General features: G+C 49.7%; 5 protein-coding genes across 5 annotated transcripts; 1 reads left to right on the top strand and 4 right to left on the bottom strand.

Moving 5' to 3' along the window:
* Positions 1-4,161: 4,161 nt before the first annotated feature.
* EDD37DRAFT_105223 (cytochrome b5-like heme/steroid binding domain-containing protein) lies at positions 4,162-5,108 on the bottom strand. The gene is made up of 3 exons (XM_062809158.1): positions 4,775-5,108; positions 4,613-4,719; positions 4,162-4,558 (listed from the first exon to the last, which is right to left on the bottom strand). Exons 1-3 carry the CDS (start codon positions 4,950-4,952, stop codon positions 4,418-4,420), a joined length of 426 nt encoding a protein of 141 aa, XP_062676353.1. The 5' UTR covers positions 4,953-5,108; the 3' UTR covers positions 4,162-4,417.
* Positions 5,109-5,503: 395 nt separating this feature from the next.
* On the top strand, positions 5,504-9,146 carry EDD37DRAFT_573706 (putative fumarylacetoacetate hydrolase). The gene is made up of 4 exons (XM_062814369.1): positions 5,504-5,702; positions 5,757-7,143; positions 7,206-7,564; positions 7,621-9,146. Exons 1-4 carry the CDS (start codon positions 5,510-5,512, stop codon positions 8,844-8,846), a joined length of 3,165 nt encoding a protein of 1,054 aa, XP_062676352.1. The 5' UTR covers positions 5,504-5,509; the 3' UTR covers positions 8,847-9,146.
* A 104-nt stretch (positions 9,147-9,250) lies between these two features.
* EDD37DRAFT_619646 (POT family-domain-containing protein) lies at positions 9,251-12,076 on the bottom strand. The gene is made up of 3 exons (XM_062815873.1): positions 10,861-12,076; positions 9,391-10,811; positions 9,251-9,323 (listed from the first exon to the last, which is right to left on the bottom strand). Exons 1-2 carry the CDS (start codon positions 11,676-11,678, stop codon positions 9,728-9,730), a joined length of 1,902 nt encoding a protein of 633 aa, XP_062676351.1. The 5' UTR covers positions 11,679-12,076; the 3' UTR covers positions 9,251-9,323; positions 9,391-9,727.
* A 2,377-nt stretch (positions 12,077-14,453) lies between these two features.
* Positions 14,454-14,960, bottom strand: EDD37DRAFT_605311 (uncharacterized protein; the record flags this gene model as incomplete). The annotated part of the gene is made up of 1 exon (XM_062814808.1): positions 14,454-14,960. One exon carries the CDS (start codon positions 14,958-14,960, stop codon positions 14,454-14,456), a length of 507 nt encoding a protein of 168 aa, XP_062676350.1.
* Positions 14,961-15,828: 868 nt separating this feature from the next.
* EDD37DRAFT_646177 (uncharacterized protein) lies at positions 15,829-18,266 on the bottom strand (the record flags this gene model as incomplete). The annotated part of the gene is made up of 2 exons (XM_062817708.1): positions 15,829-17,266; positions 17,317-18,266. The coding sequence occupies 2 exons, from the start codon at positions 18,264-18,266 to the stop codon at positions 15,829-15,831; spliced, it is 2,388 nt and encodes a 795-aa protein (XP_062676349.1).
* Positions 18,267-18,838: the final 572 nt, after the last annotated feature.

Here is an 18,838-nt window from a genome sequence, read left to right as displayed (position 1 = left end):
GTCCCAGGATAGTGTCGACGGTACCGTTTGACTGTAAATACTATGGGGAGGTACCTATAGTGGCATCATTAGGGTGCACTGCCACTGACTTGAAAACTGACTCGCATAATCGATAGTAACCGGTGTGTTGGTTGGCATAGGAAAGACACACTGTTGAGAGAGACTTGACGAATGGCCTAATTGAGGCTGTCGTCGATCGTTTGGTAAAGGCTGTAAAGGCGTGAATGACCTCGCCGCCGTCGATGCCCTTGGTGTTGATGAACTTAGTATTGTTGCCACTATGCGGACCTTCTTTGCTCGAGGCTCCGTCGGTGAGTCCTATATAGGCGTTTTTGGTGTATCCTCGTTATCAAGGTCGTCGAATAGAGAGATCTCTCTATCTTGACCTTATCGTCGCTTGGTTTTAGGAGTAAACTTAGGGTGGTAGAGGCGAAAGCTGTTAAGTTCGATAATAAGGCTCTGAATCTTGAGTTTTTATATCTTCGAGTCACCCTTATAGGTCTTCTCCTTGAAAGCTTTCCTAACGCCGGCGAGCTTCTCTTTAATATTAATATACTCTCTATATAGACGGTTGTACTTATCCTTCTTCTTTTGTCTCTACTTCTTCTCCTTAAGGGCTTCTTCATTAACTACTCGCCTACTACTAAAGTAGCCCTAAAGCTTACGTTTAGTAGCTTTTTTAAAATCGATATTAGTCTCGAAGAAGGCTCTTGAAGTGTAAAGATATATTGTCTTCCTTGTCTCGTTCACTATAAAGGCTCTCTCGGCAACCTTGGTAAGATATAGACGTCTATTAGGGTCTCTTTCAGCTACAATCTCTTCCATTAGGGTGTGAAATATACGTTTTGCCTACGTCGGCGGTAGAGAGATAGCACGTTATAGAGAATCGAGTAGCGTCGTCTATAGGTTCAGTGCTGTTTCGACGTCTAGCGCCTATTCGATAGGGGTTTTATATACTGTAAGTTATTCATCGATATTTAGTAGTTAAGCAACTAATTCATCTTCTCTAGCGGTAGCGAGATCGGTCTATAGCTCCTTGACAGCGTCATTCCCAAGTGCCTTTTTCAGTTTAGCAAATCGAAAAGAGATGGCTATGGGATTGATAGGCCAGAGACCACTACCACGAAATCCTCCCTAAATATTGCTCGAGGAGAGTGCTTTTAGTCGAAGTTGTGCGTAGATCTCGACAACCTCATGACTATCAATCCTGACAAGGCTAAATAATGCTCGGCGCTGAAGTTCTGCACTGTAAAATTACTATACGCTCTTGAAACAACCCATATCAAGTAGTTAAAGGATATAGGACGTATAAGACGAAAGAAGGAGGAGCACAACATTGCTCTCGACGTATTTTCTATAAAACTCGAGATTATCGTGACTTTTGTGGCCGTCAAGGACGAGCAAGTGTATTTGCCCTTACGACGCTTGTTGGTAAAGGGGAGAAAGACCTTTTCAAGCCACTAAAGAGCGATATAGTTGTCCGACCAGCCATTTAGTGAGACTACGTATCCCTAAACGTCTTTACTAAACTAACGACGATAAGCTATAGCAAGATTTCTCGAAACTTACTGTCCCTAACCGTTATGAATGATAAAAGGCCCTCTACAAACGCCTATGGCACTCATAAACTCGATAAAGGACACTCAACGCCTATTAGAAGAGGTTATCGTCGTCTATCGAGAATTAGCACTGAAAACTACTTTAGTAGCCTTCTCAATTGACTCTTCTTTAGTATAGCCCTTTTCGTCTATATTCTAAACGTCCTTAGGTAAGATCTTATACTTCTCTACCGTCTCTTTTAGCTTTTGTATAAAAGTATAGTAAACGGTAGGTGTCCCTTGAAGAGCCCTCTTTAATTCCAGTGCTGACGAGAGCTTAAAGACTAAATTTATATACCTTTTAACAAATCGACGCGGCCAATTCTTGCTAACTATAAAGTTGATCTTAGAGCTTGAAACACCTCTTTTACGAGCCTCTCGTCCTTTACTAATTGTCTACGTACTTCCTAAGATTATTAAAAGAGTTAGTAGACGGCCTAAATTATATATATATAAAATATACTCCTTTAGGGTATGCTCTTCCTCAATTGTAAGTAGTTACTAGCTGATATAGGTAATCTTTTTAGGTAGATCGCTATCTAAACGTCTCCTTAACGTAGTTTTAGAGACCCTATATCGATAAGCGGTAGCGTTTACTAAAAAGTAGCTAGATTTAATAGCTATAAGTACTAAATCAAGCCTTTCCTCCTTACTCAGTATGATCCTAATAGTATCAACTATTCCGAGCTCCAATAGTACTATACGGGTAGTATCGGTCTTTTCCTAACTATACTTAGGCTCTATTAAATCTAAAATCACTAAACTTAATAGTGGCGAAGATAATAAGCTTATTTAAGGAGAAAGAGGCGGAGTAACCAAGAGCTTTAGTGATGAGGGAAGGAAGAGATTACTCCTCAATAATTCTTCTACCTCTTGGGAACCCGACTTAGTGATTTTTGTAGCTATTGCCCGCGCCCATTCGGGGAGCGTGGGAGCTAAGAAAGACACTTGAGTCGAGTCAGGGACTGTCCCGGTTAGGGAGAGAAAGGACGAGGTCGACGACGAGGTCGAACTACTGCGAGATCGGGTAAATAGCTTAAATATGATGAATTGAGCTATTTGGCTTGGTTTTAGGCTTGCTTGAATGAGTTTACTAATAGTTATATAGAATCACTTACCGAGCCTCATTCTCTCTCTTCTTATATACCTATAGCGCCAGCTTAGGGGCAACGACGAGATCAACGCCGTAAGATCATAGCAATAGGGGGACTATGTAAATCACGTTCATCACGCTCATCAACACCAAGAATTAGAGCAAGTTTTCTATATCACGCTCAAAAAGGCGACTCAGAAAGATACAGGAAAATGTGCAAGTGGTAGATAAACAGATCTTCGAGATCGACTCAGGATGTGCAGGAACAGCAAGAAAGACAGTTAGGATGCCCGGAAGAACAGCCACCAGCCTAATTACAGTGGCGAGTGTTCTAATCGGCGTGCCAATCGGTCCCTAAGCTGGCACCTAGCATCGTCGATCAGGGGCAAAAGAACGCCTAATCGCCAAAAACACGATTTTCACGATTTTGCGAGTAAAATCGAGCACGATTAGCCCCAGGAGGCAACTCCCCAGGAGGGGGTCGGAAACCAGGAGGTGGTCAAAAACGTTAGAGGGTTCCCCATCCTTGACCTCCAGATCAAAGTTGCGTTCCCTGCGCAAAGCCTACGTGTCAGTTTCAAAATACCTTGGAGCGTGAAACGATATCTTGACAAAACTTGAAAGTGTCAACACGGTGACGTCAGAAATGACGGGGCAACCTTTCACGACTGGCCTGAGTAAGGCGATCACAGTCACTTCATACAGCGCTGTATGCTTCACTTGACCAGCTACAAGATACTAGTACTTGAAGAGGACCACAATCCCTCAGATACCCTCATTGCAATCTTCTACATCAACCATCACATCCTTCAATCAGCTTCACCACAATTACCATCAGCATTCTACTGAAACTCGAAAATGTCTGGACTTATGGACAAGATTGGTCAAAAGGCCGACTCAGCCTTGAACAACAAGTCTCAGCCTGGTGACGGTGTCGAGCGCACAGCCGATAGTGACATCAACAGCGGTATGTTCTTCATCCTCGGCCTATTGTCCAATGGTCGAATGCTAATCCATGTCCTTACAGGTGTCAACGACGCCGCCAACGATGTCGGCGTCCCCCAACAGGATGATTCGTTCATCGACAAGGCCGCCGATGCAAAGGCAAATGATGACATCCCGTTTGGCAACAACTGAGGGGGAAGGCTGTCATTGCAGCACAATTGACTCTCGTGCGAGGGTGTCAGCATAAATACCAATGCGGAACATAGCATACAAAATCTACGATGATGGAATTCCAACCTGCTGCAAGAACTTCTCTGCTTTTCTGGTCGAACCTTGGATTCTTGTTCTTACGGGTGCTCCATGACAGCTGAACCTTCGGCCGTCCCAACTTTGACGGGACAAGCCGCTTCGTGAATCGATGATCATGGCCCTTGAGCACTAGATTTGTCCCATATGCTAGAAGATCAACAAAAGGTCACGTAAAGACCGCGGGTATCCTTGGTGGCTTTGAAGGCTTCCAACCCGTTATGGTTCACAGTCTCGGCTGAAGCGTCCCATATGTTTCCGTTACAACGTGACATATCTCCGAGATATGTCAATGATGCCACAATGGCGGCTTTCGAAATCATGTAGGCCACTTCAACTCGCAACAGTGGTTGACGCCGTTGTCAATATCATGGGACAACTGAGATCAGCTCCAGGAAGCTACGACGAGGATATGTAGGATGGTATGTAATGTTGCGGGTTGTGGATTCGAAGACCGGCTCAACTTCCTCACAATTTACCATTGTTCTCCAATCGTTCTCAGCTGGAAGATCCTCCTTTGTGGCTGCTCATACTTGTTCGTCACATTTGACGTTTTCCCAACCCTCATCGCTGGCATGTACTGGTCGTAAATCGACTTGGTGTGGAAGGTCCACCACTTTTCCGTTCGGCTGCCTTAGTATCTTGACAAAGCTATGCTGAGACTGCATACCTGCCAAGTGCAATCGTGTCCACCGAATTCCCTTATGATATGGCTACCACCAGGGTGTTTTCCAACGAAATCGGTACAGTCATAGACTATCTGGTCGACCACGAGCCCTACCATACAACTCAGCAACCACTCGGACTTGCGTGCATCTCATAAGGGACTGACATAGCCGTTGCCCGTCCAACCCTGTACGCTGGCTAACCTCACTTGCGGGTACCGCTGGGAGATCTTTGTCAAGCAAAGTCCTTCTCAGAACTGGATACAATGCTTCGGCACCCTCTGTATTCTCGAGGACTGGCGAAGAAGTATCGCAAAGAAAATCTTTCTGGGTGTCTCTCCACATTGCTTGATTGGATTCAACTCAGGTTTGGCCTACAGAACCAACAGCCGCACTGGCATTTCTGCATTTCGGAAAATTATTTGGAGTAGGAGTCGGCATACGTAGCTCCTTGCTTAGACTAACATTGAACAGAATCTATCTCCTCCTCTTCCCTTGTCACGAACCTAGGTCGGTATGACGGAATATGCGGAGAGTGCGCCTGGTCGAGGCTACAAGGGCAGTGGGTGGAGAAGGCGGAGAAGGCGGAGGAAGCGGTCATAGCGGACTTTGACCAGGCTTATTGCGACTTCATTGGATGAGTCTGACCCGGGGTAAAGCGGGGTAGCGCCAATCCTGAGTCCTAAAGGGCAACGAATATCATCCCCATCGGTCTGATGGGATGTTCGCCGGTCGGGATCTGCTAATGACGGTCGAGCAAAGCCTGGGGGCAGCCGTCGATGATGTGCCGGCACTTCGCAGTCTTTTAATATGCTCTGAGACCCTTAAAATATGTCTTCCCATTCTTTGCAAGTCCTGGAAAGAAAGTAATGGCGCCATCCGCAGTCAACGATGAGGGTGTCATGGTCAATGGCTTTGAAGACCATTACTCTGGCGTCACGAATCACCACGAAAAAGTGCAATTCGACAAAAGTTTGGCACCGAAGAGATACGAGATCAAAGGCACAGATCCAAACTCCAAGATCCTGTTCTTGGATGTAAATATCCTTGACAGCACAGGTCGTCCTCCATTCCGAGGGGATGTTTTTATCGAAGGTATGTTTCGTGTCGTGCAAGTCTCATCGGGTGTGGCTGACTGGTACGAACCAGGAGAACGACTGCGGCACATTGGAGAAGTGCCCGGCAAAGATGCTCTGCGTCGCAACCCAGCAGTTCGCGTCGTCGACGGAAAAGGGCGAACGCTCATGAGCGGGCTGGGAGACGCCCATACTCACTTTTCATGGAACAATGGCGATCTGGGCAAACTTGGTGATGTTGGAGTGGAAGAACATACACTGCTGTCAGCCCGTTCAGCACAAACCTACCTCGATTCTGGGTATACCATGTGCTTTGGAGCAGCGTCCGCCAAGGAGCGACTGGACTGCGTTATAAGAGATGCCATCAACGAAGGACACTTGCCAGGCCCTCGCTACTTGGCGAATGGCAAAGAGATGGCTGTGCCCGATGGTGACCTTGTTCCTGGAATTACAGCATTCGCCAAGGGACCGTTGGAGATGCGGGAAACCATCAGACATCACGTCAAGCTGGGCGTCGACCAAATCAAGCTATCAATGTCGGGTGAGCAAATTACAGAAACCCGAGATGCCCAGGACTGCTATTATACGGACGAAGAAACAGCAGCATGCGTGGATGAGGCACATCGGCATGGTGTACGGCTTTGCTCCCATGCACGGGCAAGAGACAGTGTTAAACAATGCATACAACACGGAGTCGACATTATTTACCATGCCTCATGGATCGACGAAGAGGGAATGGATATGCTAGAAAAGAATAAGCATAAGCACATCGTCGCCCCTGGAATCAACTGGCTTATTGCGACAATCTACGAAGCTGGGGCTTTTGGATATTCCTTTGAGAAGGCCGAACAGGTTGGCTACAAGAAAGAACTGGAAGTCGCCATTCAAGGCCTGAAAGAGATGCACCGCAGGGGTATCACAGTTCTTCCCGGCGGAGACTATGGCTTTGCGTGGACCCCCCACGGAACATATGCTCGCGACCTCGAACACTTTGTCAAACTCCTGGGTTTCACACCCATGGAGTCGATCATCGCCGCAACAGCCGGGGTTGCGAAACTCTTTATGCGCGAGGATGAGCTTGGTAAGATCCTGCCAGGATACTATGCTGACTGCATCCTGGTCGACGGTAGTCCTCTCGATGACATCACAGTCTTGCAACAACATGATAAGCTTAATATGATCATCATCAACGGACGCATCCACAAGGCCAGCTACAAGGAATTCCTGCGCCACGAAACCATGGAGTCAAAGCCACAGGAAGACACACAACCCCGCAATTTCATCAGCTACGCGTTGAAGGACGGAACCAAGAGGACAAGGGTTGGCCACCTGAGGCAAGAGGACGACATGATCAGAGAGCTATCATTTGCCAGTGGCACGCCGGTCGAAAGACTTGAGCAAATCCTCGGCATACCGTTGGCCGAAATAACGTTGAGTGAGGAAGTGATCCCAAAATCAAGGTAAGTCGAAGATGGCCCAGGGAATGGGAAAAACAGGCTTGGATCCAATTGACGTCTTGAAGTGTTCAGATCCTGCCTCCTATCACCGGCAGAGACGTCCTTGCAGTCGGAAAGAATTATATGGACCATGCCCACGAGTTCAATTCCAGCGGTTACGACTCATCAGACAAAGAAGCACGCCCTTCCCACCCTGTCATTTTTACCAAGCGAGCTTCATCGATCATCGCCCATGAGCAGAGCGTTTATTTCGATGAGGAGTTCACCTCCACTCTTGACTATGAGGGTGAGATCGGGGTCATTATCGGCAAGGGCGGATACAAGATCTCAGAAGATGATGCCATGGATCATGTCTGGGGCTACACAATCATCAACGACCTTACGGCTCGTGAAAGACAGCGGGACCACAAGCAATTCTTCATTGGTGAGTGATATACTTCCTGACGGACGACATATATGCTAACATTGATGCCCCTGCAGGTAAATCAGGCGACACTTACTGTCCCATGGGGCCCATTGCCGTGCCTGCATCCGCCGTACCAGCAACACTTACCGTCACAACGCATGTCAACGGCGAAAAGAGGCAACAAGCGACAACCGAACAACTGATCTTCTCCATTCCCCACATCATAAAGACATTGTCGGAAGCTCAGACCCTTCGGCCTGGCGACGTGATCGCCATGGGTACACCTGCAGGTGTAGGTATAGGAATGAAGCCGCCCACATTCCTGAAGCCTTCGGATGTGGTGGAAGTCTCCATCACGGGGCTAGGAACTCTTAAAAACACAGTGACCGCCACCAGAGACCCAGAGGCAATTTCTGCTCGACTTGCCGAAGAGTCTGCTGCATCGATCCCTATCCAAAACCTGTCCGTCACCCTGGGAGGTGTTGGTTTGACGACCATTGCCTCTGGAAAGCAACTCAACGTTGAAAAGCTGGGCAGTGGAGAGAAGCTCGTCATATTCGTCCATGGGCTGGGTGGGAGCACCACCTTTTACTCCCAGCTCGTGGACAAGCTCAAGTTGGCGGACAAGTACACATGTGTCTTGTACGATCTCGAAGGGCATGGACTTTCTCCAACCACGGCCACCAGTCTCATTACAATCTCAAGCCTTGCAGACGACCTACGCGCTCTACTGACCACGAAACCGCTGAGTCTGCCGCTGGACAAAGAAGTGACTATTGTGGCTCACTCCATGGGCTGCCTGGTGGCTGAAGTCTTTGCGTTGAAACATCCGGACCTGGCTCACCGTCTCGTCCTTATCGGACCACCACCATGTCCGCTCCCTCAAGGAGGGTACGAAGCAAGCATCAAGAGGGCAGCCACCGTGAGGAAGGAAGGTATGCGGAATGTCGCAAAAGCCGTGGCAAACGCAGGCACGTCCGACAGAACGAAATCTCATCAATCGGGTGGCTTCGCTGCTGTCCTGACGAGTCTGTTGAGTCAAGACCCCGAGTCATACGCAAAGGGCTGTACGGCATTGGCGTCTGCACGTGAGCTGCAAGTCGATCTTGGACAAATTCGCTCCAAGGTCCAGATCATTGGTGGTGATGAGGACAAAGTCAGCCCACCTGCGTATACCCAAGAACTGACACAACTTCTGCCAAATGCAACACTCGCAACGCTGAAGGAGACAGGACACTGGCATACCTTCGAGGACATTGAAGGCACCGCAAGTGCTCTTGAATCATTTTTGCAGTCATAGTGGGAGTAACGATATAACTCCTAGTGACGGAAAAGGATATGACTAGAACCAGCTGAGCCTGAGCATCGGTCCCAGTTGCAACGTTGGCGGATTTCATCTGTCCGATTTTCAGGCTTTCGAGGATGGTGCTCAAGTGCGAGGGGCAGCATGATGTAGGGGGGTAAAAGACATTTTGAGATCGAGTCGAGCATCCAAACATTAAAATGTATGGAGATTATCACCTGCTATCATTATGATGGGCTGCGCGTCCCTTGCAGAGTCAGGTTCCATTGATCAGCCAGCAGCATTGTGTGTTTATTCGAATGATTCGACTAGATACTAGCTGTATCGCTATTCGAATAGGTCTTAGGTCTATCGGCTATTCGAATTAGCTGGTTTATTCGAACAGGATTCGGATGGGATACCTAGTATTAAACTGCGTTCGAGGTGCCCGCCGAACTCGGGGAAAATAGTGTAGTAGTTCACCGTATTTTGATACTAAGCCTTGGTCAGTAATTTCAATGCTCAAAAAGGACACTAAACCTCTTTCGGACCTCGATCCTACCATCAAAATTACTCAGAGAGGTGTAGCGTTCAATCTTCATAAATGCATGCTCTGGGGAAATATCGTGCATTATCGTTTCACTGGCAATGACAGAATGCACAGCAACTCACACACATGAGCAAATATATTCATGCCTGGGACTTCGTTTTTGCTACTGGGCTATGGAGTATTGCTCGCGGAATTTGGCTGCAGCCGTCAGAAGCCAATAGGCCCAATACTGATCCCAAATGTTGGACGTTTTGAGCTGACGACTTTCTAGCGTCATAGCATTGCCCAAAGGATTTGCTACAGATACTAAGTGATGTGCAACGACCTCAACATACCATGTGCCCTCCGTCTAGTGCTTCTCGTCAATGGTGGTTGGACGCGGAGCATCATCAATCGACATCGTCTCCTCATCCTTGGTCGCGACGACATGTCCTTCAGGCAGCAGATTGAGTTGATCTTCCTCCATGTCAAGACCCCAGAATTGGATGATGAAGAAGACACCACCCAAAAATGACACCACAGCGAAGACACCGTAGTTCCAGATCAGCAGTGGATCACCACTCAGGCGGTTGAGGGCCTCGGCAATCGCGGCAGAAACGGCATTGGTGAACAGCGCAATAGCCTGAACCAGAGATCGCATGTTCTTTGGCGCCTTGGAATAAGCATATTCGAGAGAAGTGATGGAGGCGAAAATCTCGGAGAAGGCAATCAGAACATAGCAGCCAGTCTGAGCCCAGACATTGATGGGTGCAGGATTGACGCTACCGTCATCAAGATAGCAGTCGTTGGCGGAATAACCGCAGGGGGACGTGTGGTAGATATAATACTGCACCACTGCAGCCCAGATCATCGCCGCCGAGGCCAACCAAAATCCGGCAGTGATCTTCTTGATGGGGGTGAAGTTGAAGCCAAGTTTGCGCAGGCCAGGGTATAGGCAGGAGTCGCAAATGGGGATGAATATGATCAACGCAAAAGGATCGAGGTTGTTGACAACGTCGTTGGGCACACCGTTCAACGTCATGGTACCAGCTTGGGCTGTGAAGTTGTTCGTCAGCTGCCCGTACGCAAGCCAGTAGAGTGGGTACCAGCAGAAGACGGCGCAGGCTTTGAAACCACGGCGGACCTCGTCAACCCAGGCGTCGTCGAAAGTCATCCACGCAGGACGTTGGGAGGGCTGAATGTTGGACGGCTTGACGGCCTCCCAGAGAGAACCGTCATGGGTGCGCTTGTACATGGTGACTGGGTTCAATGACCAGCGTCCCCGCATCCCGAAGAGTAGGGCTTTAAAAGCCTTGCCTACGACGGAACCGGAAGGTGGTCGTTGCTGATAGCGTTTGCGTCCCCACCACATGACAAATGGAGTCGTCAAGAAGGCAATCGTAGGGAGCAAGAATGCGAGCCAGAATCCAACGTATTTCTCAGCATACACCATTCTATCACGTTTGTTAGTTTCTGTCTTCGGAAACGTTGAATGTTACTCACCCAACCTGACCGACCAGAGCGCCAATGTTGATGAAGAGGTAAAAGTAATGGTAGATCCGACTTTGGGTGATGATAGGATCGACCACGACTTTTTCACCCGAGGACAGCGTCTTGACATATGCACGTGTGACGTTGATCTGCTCGGCGACCAAAGGGGAGATGTTAGGCTTGAAACCACCGGTGCCGAAACCCATGATAATCAGACCGAGCATGAACAAGGCAAAGCAGGCCGTCTCGTTGGTGATGATGGGTGGAATCGCTGAGAGAACAAGAATGATATGACCGAGAATGGCGATGGCAATGGAAATGCAGATGGTCTTGTATCTTCCCCAATGCTCGTCGGCCATATAGGCACCCAGAAGTGGAACACAGTAGACCCAGAAGGTGTTAAAGGTGTTGATACCATTGGCGGTTTCGGGCCCTTGACCCAGAGCACCAGAAATGCCTTGGGAACTGCCACCGCCGGCACCGGTGTTGTGGTGCGAGCCAGGGGGGCCATCTGGTTGCGCGAGGGGGAGCGCATGGTTCACGTAGTTGGAGTAAACCACTTGGGTTCCGTAATAAGAGAATCGCTCGCAGAGTTCCACAAAGGCAACAGTGTAGACCGCCCAAGGGATTGGGGCAGCAACCCTTCGCAGAGCACTCGGCCCATGAAGCTGGTCTTCCGTGGGGATCTGATGGTACTCGGGATCCGGATTGAAGTATGAGTGGACAGCCTTCTCGTCGACAGCCTTGGTGACCGATTGTCGTCGGCCTGCATCAGCGTGGTGGTCAGTGAGACCAGAGGCCTGGATGATTTCTGGATTATCGACAGGCATGATGGAAGGTCAAGAGAATATATGGGTTTCACGAGAAGTGAAAGGGAAGGAAGCAATACTGGAAGAAATAGTGTGGGTAGCGCGTGGACTGTTCAAGGGGTACTTATACCTCTCCATGGACTCGATGTCCAGTGTCCAAAGTGGCAGGAGGAAAGAGAAAGCGTCCTTCTGGAATCGACATGGAAGTGGTCCCCCGGAAAGGATTGGAGGATCGTGAAGCCAGCTCCCTCGGCCTCCCTGTCCAGGTTCGCGTCGCTTATCGCTGGGGGGCAAAGAAGGAAAGTCGTGAATCGTGATAGGCGTTAGTATTGACAGGGAGACACGATAGTCTGAAGAGTTCTGTGCGACGATTGGTAGAGGACCACATTGCCATTGAATCCATGTTACATTCTCCCCGCAATAGTGCACTGGCAATGACAAGATCAAATCATGTTTGGAAAAATCTTGACGAGGCCAAGCAATGAGGTGGCAAGGCTTGAAAGGGCTTATCTGGCTAGGCATGACGGTCAAGAGTCCCAATTCAGCCCAGCGCCCGTACTTGGACCCGGCGGCCGCCCCGGTGAGATCTTCCCAGGGGCCAATGCCCAGGGACCTATGGGGCATGGAATTACTATCATAGCTATGGCATTCGTTCTCTTGCATGAAGATCTGCGACTAGTGCCTGGGATTCCTCGCACAAAAGAAAAGCACGCCACCATCTGCACAGCTTTACGAGTGCTCCATGAGGGTCATCAATGTCAGTTACGAGGGCACTAGGGTCTCTGGCGAGGCCGAACTCTGGGATCTTGTTGCGAAAGGCTTATCCGGACGGATCTTGGCCGTTGTCATTCATTCCTCGGCCACGTCCGATTGTAACCCTTTCACACACTACGGGTTACTACCCTGCGTAGGGCAGTACTTGTGTCGCCATCCATCACTGCGCCGGTGTGGCAGATGCGATAAGATGGTTGCTTTTCTTGCTGGTCTATCAATCAACGTTTGCTTGGCAACCTCACACGACACCACTCATAAGACCGGGGCTTATCAGAAGAGCACTAAGGACCCCATGTCCAGAGGATTTGTTCTTACGCCAGAGCCTTGGCTTACAACATCCAACATGGAAGTCCCGTCATCATAGACTGACGCTCACGCCATTGCCGCCGTTCATCCCTGATATCAAGGTATCTCATACGCCTCATGTGGGAGGAAGTGGCATGTTCTCGACAGATACCTCCCGAGTTCGTTGCTCGAATCTCCTGTCGATGTGGATCGCCCTCGCCTTATCAACAAAGCAATAACGATATCCACCATTTCTAGAATGATTGTTGCATCGAAATCCACATAGAGATCGAGTGCATACGTCCAATTGTTTCCACAGGGCCACTTTTCTGAACCTCGCTGCCGATGAACTACCCCTGTACAGAGGACTTTGTACTCGTAACACCTCTGGGATACTGACTATCGCAATGAGTGGATTTGGAACCGTTGATATCCGTCCGTTAGACTGAAGCGTCAGCCGAAGAATGCAACAGTAATTTTACGGGGCCAGAGAACCTGCAAGTCGAAAGCATCTTACTATTCAGCCTGTCAAAGCTGCCATCTCAAATTCCATGCTTCACAGAACCCGCTACTTTTGGAGATGGTTTTCGACAAGGGGTCATTTTAACACCTCGGCTCTTCCAAGACAGCGGGCGGGCCTTTTGCAAGCTGGACCCTCATCAAGGGCTTCGCCTGTACGGTGCAAAAGCCTTTGTACTCGTCAACCTCGTATGAGTCCTTGCCAGCCCTGTTCCCTAGTTGCCACGGGCCGCCCAGAACGATGTTGTGACGCGGAGCATTGGAAGATGAACCACTCCAACACAAGATAGTACTACATGTGGTGACCACCACCTCATGTCAAATCATCATAGGGCTAATAAACACCCAATCAGTACGAGTACTCGGGCTGCAGTCCCAATACTCACCATTAGTATTGGACGTCATTGGCGGCGTGTTACAAATGTTGGACTCATCACTTGCACCACTCCTTTCCATGCACCTCATTGATCACATGTCCCACCTCAAAGCGGTTCGAGAACACGGTCGCGGTTGACGAACTGGAAACTCATATGTCCTTCTTGAATTCGGATGACAAGAATTCCATTGTCCGTGATTGATAGTGCGTTTGCTCTTTCGTGAGAAAGCATGTTCTCCGCTGCTCATCTCCAGCCGGCGAGCACAGCTTACAACGATTGCTGGGTGGCTTTTTGAGGGGTCCCCGCCATCCGAAGGATAGACTGCTTGTGATTTCGCTTCCGACCTGCTGGAAGAGCAGAGGATTCCCCGGCTTGCAGCTGATCTGAAGATGTTTGTGAAGATTGTGAAGAGGGACAGCTCTTTTCCATGATAACCTGTCGAAATGTGTGGGAGTTCTGCGAGAAGGATACGTCAAGATCAGGTGGGCTGTGTGCGATAGAAGATGCGCACATTTCTGAGGGCTTCGGGTAATTAATGGATGATAAGGTACTGTAACAAGTGATCCTGCGTAGCCACGACTTTGGCAATGCAGCACCAGCCTCCTGCTCTGAGCGGACACAGTGCAACAAGCTGGAATCTTAACCTATCTGATCAAAGCTATGAAGGCCACAGGTGATCAAGGAGAGCCCCCTACGAAAGAGAATGACTGCTGGCTACACCCCTCCGCTATTATGTACAACCAACTCCATCGAGAACATAGCGCCACCATATTCACTCGAGACATGTTGCCCGTATAACATTCTCACTAAGCGCAACCACTGCCCTCCGAATGTCCAGCTCTTATGAAACGCTGCCTATGGCGTTCACACCAGCAGTTGCAATGGTCACGTCCTGGTCATTACTTCCACCACTGCAGCCTACCGCCCCAATGAAAACCCCGCCGACAAAGATGGGCAACCCACCCCCAAAGACAATCAGTCCACCGTTGGTCTCTTCCAGGCCGAACAGAGCGTCACCAGGCTGTGTGAGGTTGAAGAGGTCGGCCGTGGTGTAGGCCCCATTAAAGTCTGCAACGGTTCTTGCTTTCTTGGTGGCGATGTCGAAGCTCGCAGGGAAGGCATTGTCCATTTTCAGAATTGCGACAAGAGCACCGGATGGGTCAACAACCGAAATCTGTTCGGCCACTGAGATGTTCGCAGCCTTCGTTGCAGCCGCGTTGATGACCTGGAGCGCTTGAACCTGGTCGATGATATGGCGTTGACTCGGAGTTGACCCAAGGAAATTGGTGGAGCTGCTCTGGGCATAGGCCAACAGAGGTAGGGAAAGAAAGATGTTGAGGGACCTCATCTTGAACTGAGAATTCGTCAACGCCAAAGATGGGATTACTTGGCGGAAGGTAACCGTGGTGATGGTGGTACAACAGATATTGAGATTGGTTGCAGAATTCTGGTCTGAATGTCGTGCAGGTCAGCGCATATAAGTGAGTCCTAGGCCTTGGTCGACGGCTGTCATGGATCGTCACTGGGATTCATCCCTCCATTGTTGTTGTGATAAAAGGGGGATATGCCACTTCAACACCAGGGGCCGAATGATGCTCAGCCTTGTATTGAGTATCGACCGAGACAGCCCCGAAAGCACTCTGCCATGTCCATTGATTTAATGGCACGCTGCTACATACACGAGCTGTGGAGATCAAAAGGACCTATACTTACTCACACTTTGTGGAGAAAAAACGCTCTGAGTGGAGGTTTGTAAGCAGCGAGTCTTACAACTCGAAATGTGAAGGGTGAGGGTCAACGGTTGTGCACAACGTCCACTCAATCCGGCAGCAAACTACGAGATTTCGTGTAGGTGGAAATTCTCCGGGTCAGCTCCGTCAAACATGGGGATGAATGAGAGCGGTCTAATTGCATACAGCCACTCACTGACCACAGCCACAAAGGCGCCTGACGCCCTGGCATTGATGGGATGCATGGGGACGAAAACCCCCTGTGCGACCTCGATGATGTTATGTTTGGAATCTTGTCTCCTGTGAGCATTGAACAGCAGGAGTATAGGGTGCCTATGACACTATCAGCTCCCACCATTACCGGATCGAATGAAGGAGGCCGTTGACCAAATCATCGCATAAGAGGGCATTGACAACCCAGACACCAAGCAGTGTATCAGAAGGATCAAAAAGGCTATCAAGCATCCGCCACAAGAGCACGATGCATCACTCCACCAGGTGCCCGTACTCACGGCCCGCCTGAGGCAATGGGTGACGTTGTTTGTCGCTCGGCCCAACGACCATTTCTAGATGCCCAGGGTATGTTTCTCTTACGGCGACGACTTGCCTCCACGTCTTTGCCTTCTCCACGCCCGCGCAAGTGTTCTGCAACCTTGATGACGGGCTCGAATTCATCGCCAAAGTAAGAAGCTCGGCGATTGTCGTCCAAGAACTCACCAGACCTTCTCTCATGACGATGACTTTGTACAGAATGAAGATTGTATGCACCACAGCAAGAGCGAGGTGGATGAGGAGCACCACAATGCCAAATTTGGCCGTAGTCGAACCCTGCCATCGATATCCATAGCCATAGCGTGAAATCACTGGATCAATGCGCAACCAATTGCCCACGTCGGCAGAGGTTGCATTCAGCGATTCATCCTCTCCACCCTCTGCAGACGTAACGACGAACCTCCCGACTAGGCCTCCCGAAGAATCGGTTTTGTTCGTCAAGAACATCGCGGCTGAATACGGGAAAATGCCGTTACCACCAATGCGAGCGAGACCATCCGTTACGACGCCAGCCAACAAAGTCGATATCATGGTGGCTCGAGTCTTGCGGATTTCGTCGAACGTTGTATTCGCATTTTCTTCCCCATTCACACTCCCCAAGAAAGGAGCTTTGAACTTATAGCCAATGCCGTCGTTGGGGCCAACGTCGTCTTGCTCGAACGTAGTTTGATCGAGCATGGCAGGAATTGCAGGAATATTGTCTGTTTGGAACGGCATGAGTTGGTTCATGGCAGAGGCGTAATCGAGATGTATAGTCATGTTGCGAATCGGCTGATGGGTCGCAGCATCTTGTGGTACAGCTGTCAGGCAAGTGTCCGTGAGTGGGCCTTTGACATTGAAAGATACCTGATCATTGTTTCTGGGCTCATAGAAAACGTCGACAGGTATCCATTGGGCGTATATACTGCATGCATGTATCTCCGTCGCTTGTTCCGATACATATGACGACGTATTGCCGCTATCCAGATATATCCAAGGGACCCTGACAACGGCGCCCAAAGTCGGATTGTCAGGACCAGCAGGCATCTCGACCCATTGAAAGTCTGTGTCATTAAAAAGGCCGGAATAGGGTAACACAAAGCCTTCGCTTGGGAGCGATTTGTTTGTAAAGCTCGGAAAACTGATGGGTGACCGATCCTGCACGGCGGTCTCATTCATATAATCAAAGCCGTCGCATAGCACTTCGACCTTGGGCGCATAGATTGGTGTGTTCAGAGTGAGCTTTGGTTGAGCAGCAAACAGACCGAGACCCTCAAAATTGTTCTGAGCAAATGTCCAGTAGGCAGTAAGAGCCCCAGTGATAAAGGTGTTGAGGGACATCCCTGAAGCTCTTCCGTCGTATGGACTATTGCAGCTTTGGGTTGACAGAACTCTTCGAGTGTCACCACGAGCATCCGGAAAGGAATGTTGCTTCCGGCTGACGAGTTCGCAAACAGTAAATTGCCAGCCCACGTATAGACGTTACTGAATCCACCCGCCGGACATACTTCCTCGACCTGTGTGGCGACAGTTGCGGCGGTACAATTGATTCCGGCCTCCGCGCTGTTTTCACTTGCTCCGGTAACGTTATCAGGCCAAAGCACTGTGCTTTGATTGAAGATATAGTATGGAAGCACATCGGAGTCGAAAGGCTTATCGAGTGGGAACCAATTCAGGGAAGGGATAACGGCAATGGCGGACGACGGGCCGGCCAACGTCGCCAACAATGTCGCGAGGAGGGACAATAGCCAGAAGCGCAGATAATGAGCTTTCGATGTCCACGCCGACGCCCAGAACGCTTTGGTCCTCAAAAAGTCTCCTGATCCGACCGCGAAACTGTTGGTCAGAAGACCCAGAGGTAAACCATGATTGCCAACCATATGTGCCTGTGCAACATGCATCACGATCGTGCCGAGTGATGCGACCAAGATCAGTTCGTGTAGCTTAGCAGCTAGTTGCAGAGCATTTAGCGCACCTCCTTGGCTGATGCCAGGCAGGATGTGAACGTTAGGGGCCACCAAGTCCATCCAGTAAAGACTTCGAAAGTTGATCTCCACTACCACAAGTGTAATGACGGAGGCCGCGAGATGTGGAAGAAGCTTCGAGGAGTTTGCCCAGAAGCCCTTCTTGATCGCCTGCTTGGGCGACTCGAGCAAGGCGTTTGAAATCGGCACCGACATAGGAGGCACATCATTCGACTCGGTCTTGGTAAACTCGACGAATCTCTCTTGGGGGCTTGTCAGACTATCCACGGTGTAGCTTCGGTGGTACGGTGGGATAATCGGGCTTAGGATATGTTGCGAATCCGAGGTGTTTGGAGTGGGTGGGATGTTGAACAATCTGTCGTACAAAGAGCGGCTCAAAGGTCGGCGACCTGCGCCTGAGCCGTCCATTTGGCCAAGGACGCAACGTTAACTCTGATAATAACAGAAGGAAGGGTCACCGCTCATCTTCAATGGCTCGAGAGCCGGTGAAGCAGTATATGAACATTGAACGCCATTCTTGACACGAATGCTTTTCGCGCCATTCTGACACGAAATGCGCCTCCACACCGACATGCCCTAGGCCCAATGTCAGCACAAGGAGATCGGCTGCATTGTTCCCTCGGGCAAGTGGCCAATGGGGCAACGCAGCAATGCGAACAGGATCTCCGGAAGCAAGTCCTGGACCTTTCCTTGTGACGGCTTGAGAGCAATAGTTACTGCCCATGGTGCTGGTGATAATGGGTCAGACGTAAGGACGACAGCGGCTAACTGCTTCACTGAGGAGATTGTTGCTTGAATCTCGGCAAGATGATAGGCCAAGTACTCAGGTAAGCACTAGGGATGGCCGGCGAAACACACGTTTCAAGGGCTTATGGCTGGTTCGGCGAACATACAAGTACTGCAGTGCCTCGCTTGTATGCATGAGTACATAACCGTGAAGAAGTGAGATCAAGCTGATAACTGTGGTCATCCAACACAGC

The sequence above is a fragment of the Exophiala viscosa genome (genome assembly GCF_022695815.1).
Source record: "Exophiala viscosa unplaced genomic scaffold EDD37scaffold_1, whole genome shotgun sequence".
Taxonomy (NCBI): domain Eukaryota; kingdom Fungi; phylum Ascomycota; class Eurotiomycetes; order Chaetothyriales; family Herpotrichiellaceae; genus Exophiala; species Exophiala viscosa.
Note: the sequence above shows the minus strand (reverse complement) of the source record. Positions and strands in the feature narration are given on the sequence as shown.

Coding starts and splice junctions, on each gene's coding strand:
- EDD37DRAFT_105223 (XM_062809158.1), bottom strand. CDS start 4,952: ATGTGGAGAGACACCCAGAAAGATTTTCTTTGCGATACTTCTTCGCCA. Junction 4,720..4,774: donor GTTGGACGGGCAACGGCTAT/GTCAGTCCCTTA, acceptor GTTGTATGGTAG/GGCTCGTGGTCGACCAGATA. Junction 4,559..4,612: donor GACACGATTGCACTTGGCAG/GTATGCAGTCTC, acceptor CGAACGGAAAAG/TGGTGGACCTTCCACACCAA.
- EDD37DRAFT_573706 (XM_062814369.1), top strand. CDS start 5,510: ATGGTCAATGGCTTTGAAGACCATTACTCTGGCGTCACGAATCACCAC. Junction 5,703..5,756: donor AGGGGATGTTTTTATCGAAG/GTATGTTTCGTG, acceptor GGTACGAACCAG/GAGAACGACTGCGGCACATT. Junction 7,565..7,620: donor CCACAAGCAATTCTTCATTG/GTGAGTGATATA, acceptor ATGCCCCTGCAG/GTAAATCAGGCGACACTTAC.
- EDD37DRAFT_619646 (XM_062815873.1), bottom strand. CDS start 11,678: ATGCCTGTCGATAATCCAGAAATCATCCAGGCCTCTGGTCTCACTGAC. Junction 10,812..10,860: donor GCTCTGGTCGGTCAGGTTGG/GTGAGTAACATT, acceptor CAAACGTGATAG/AATGGTGTATGCTGAGAAAT.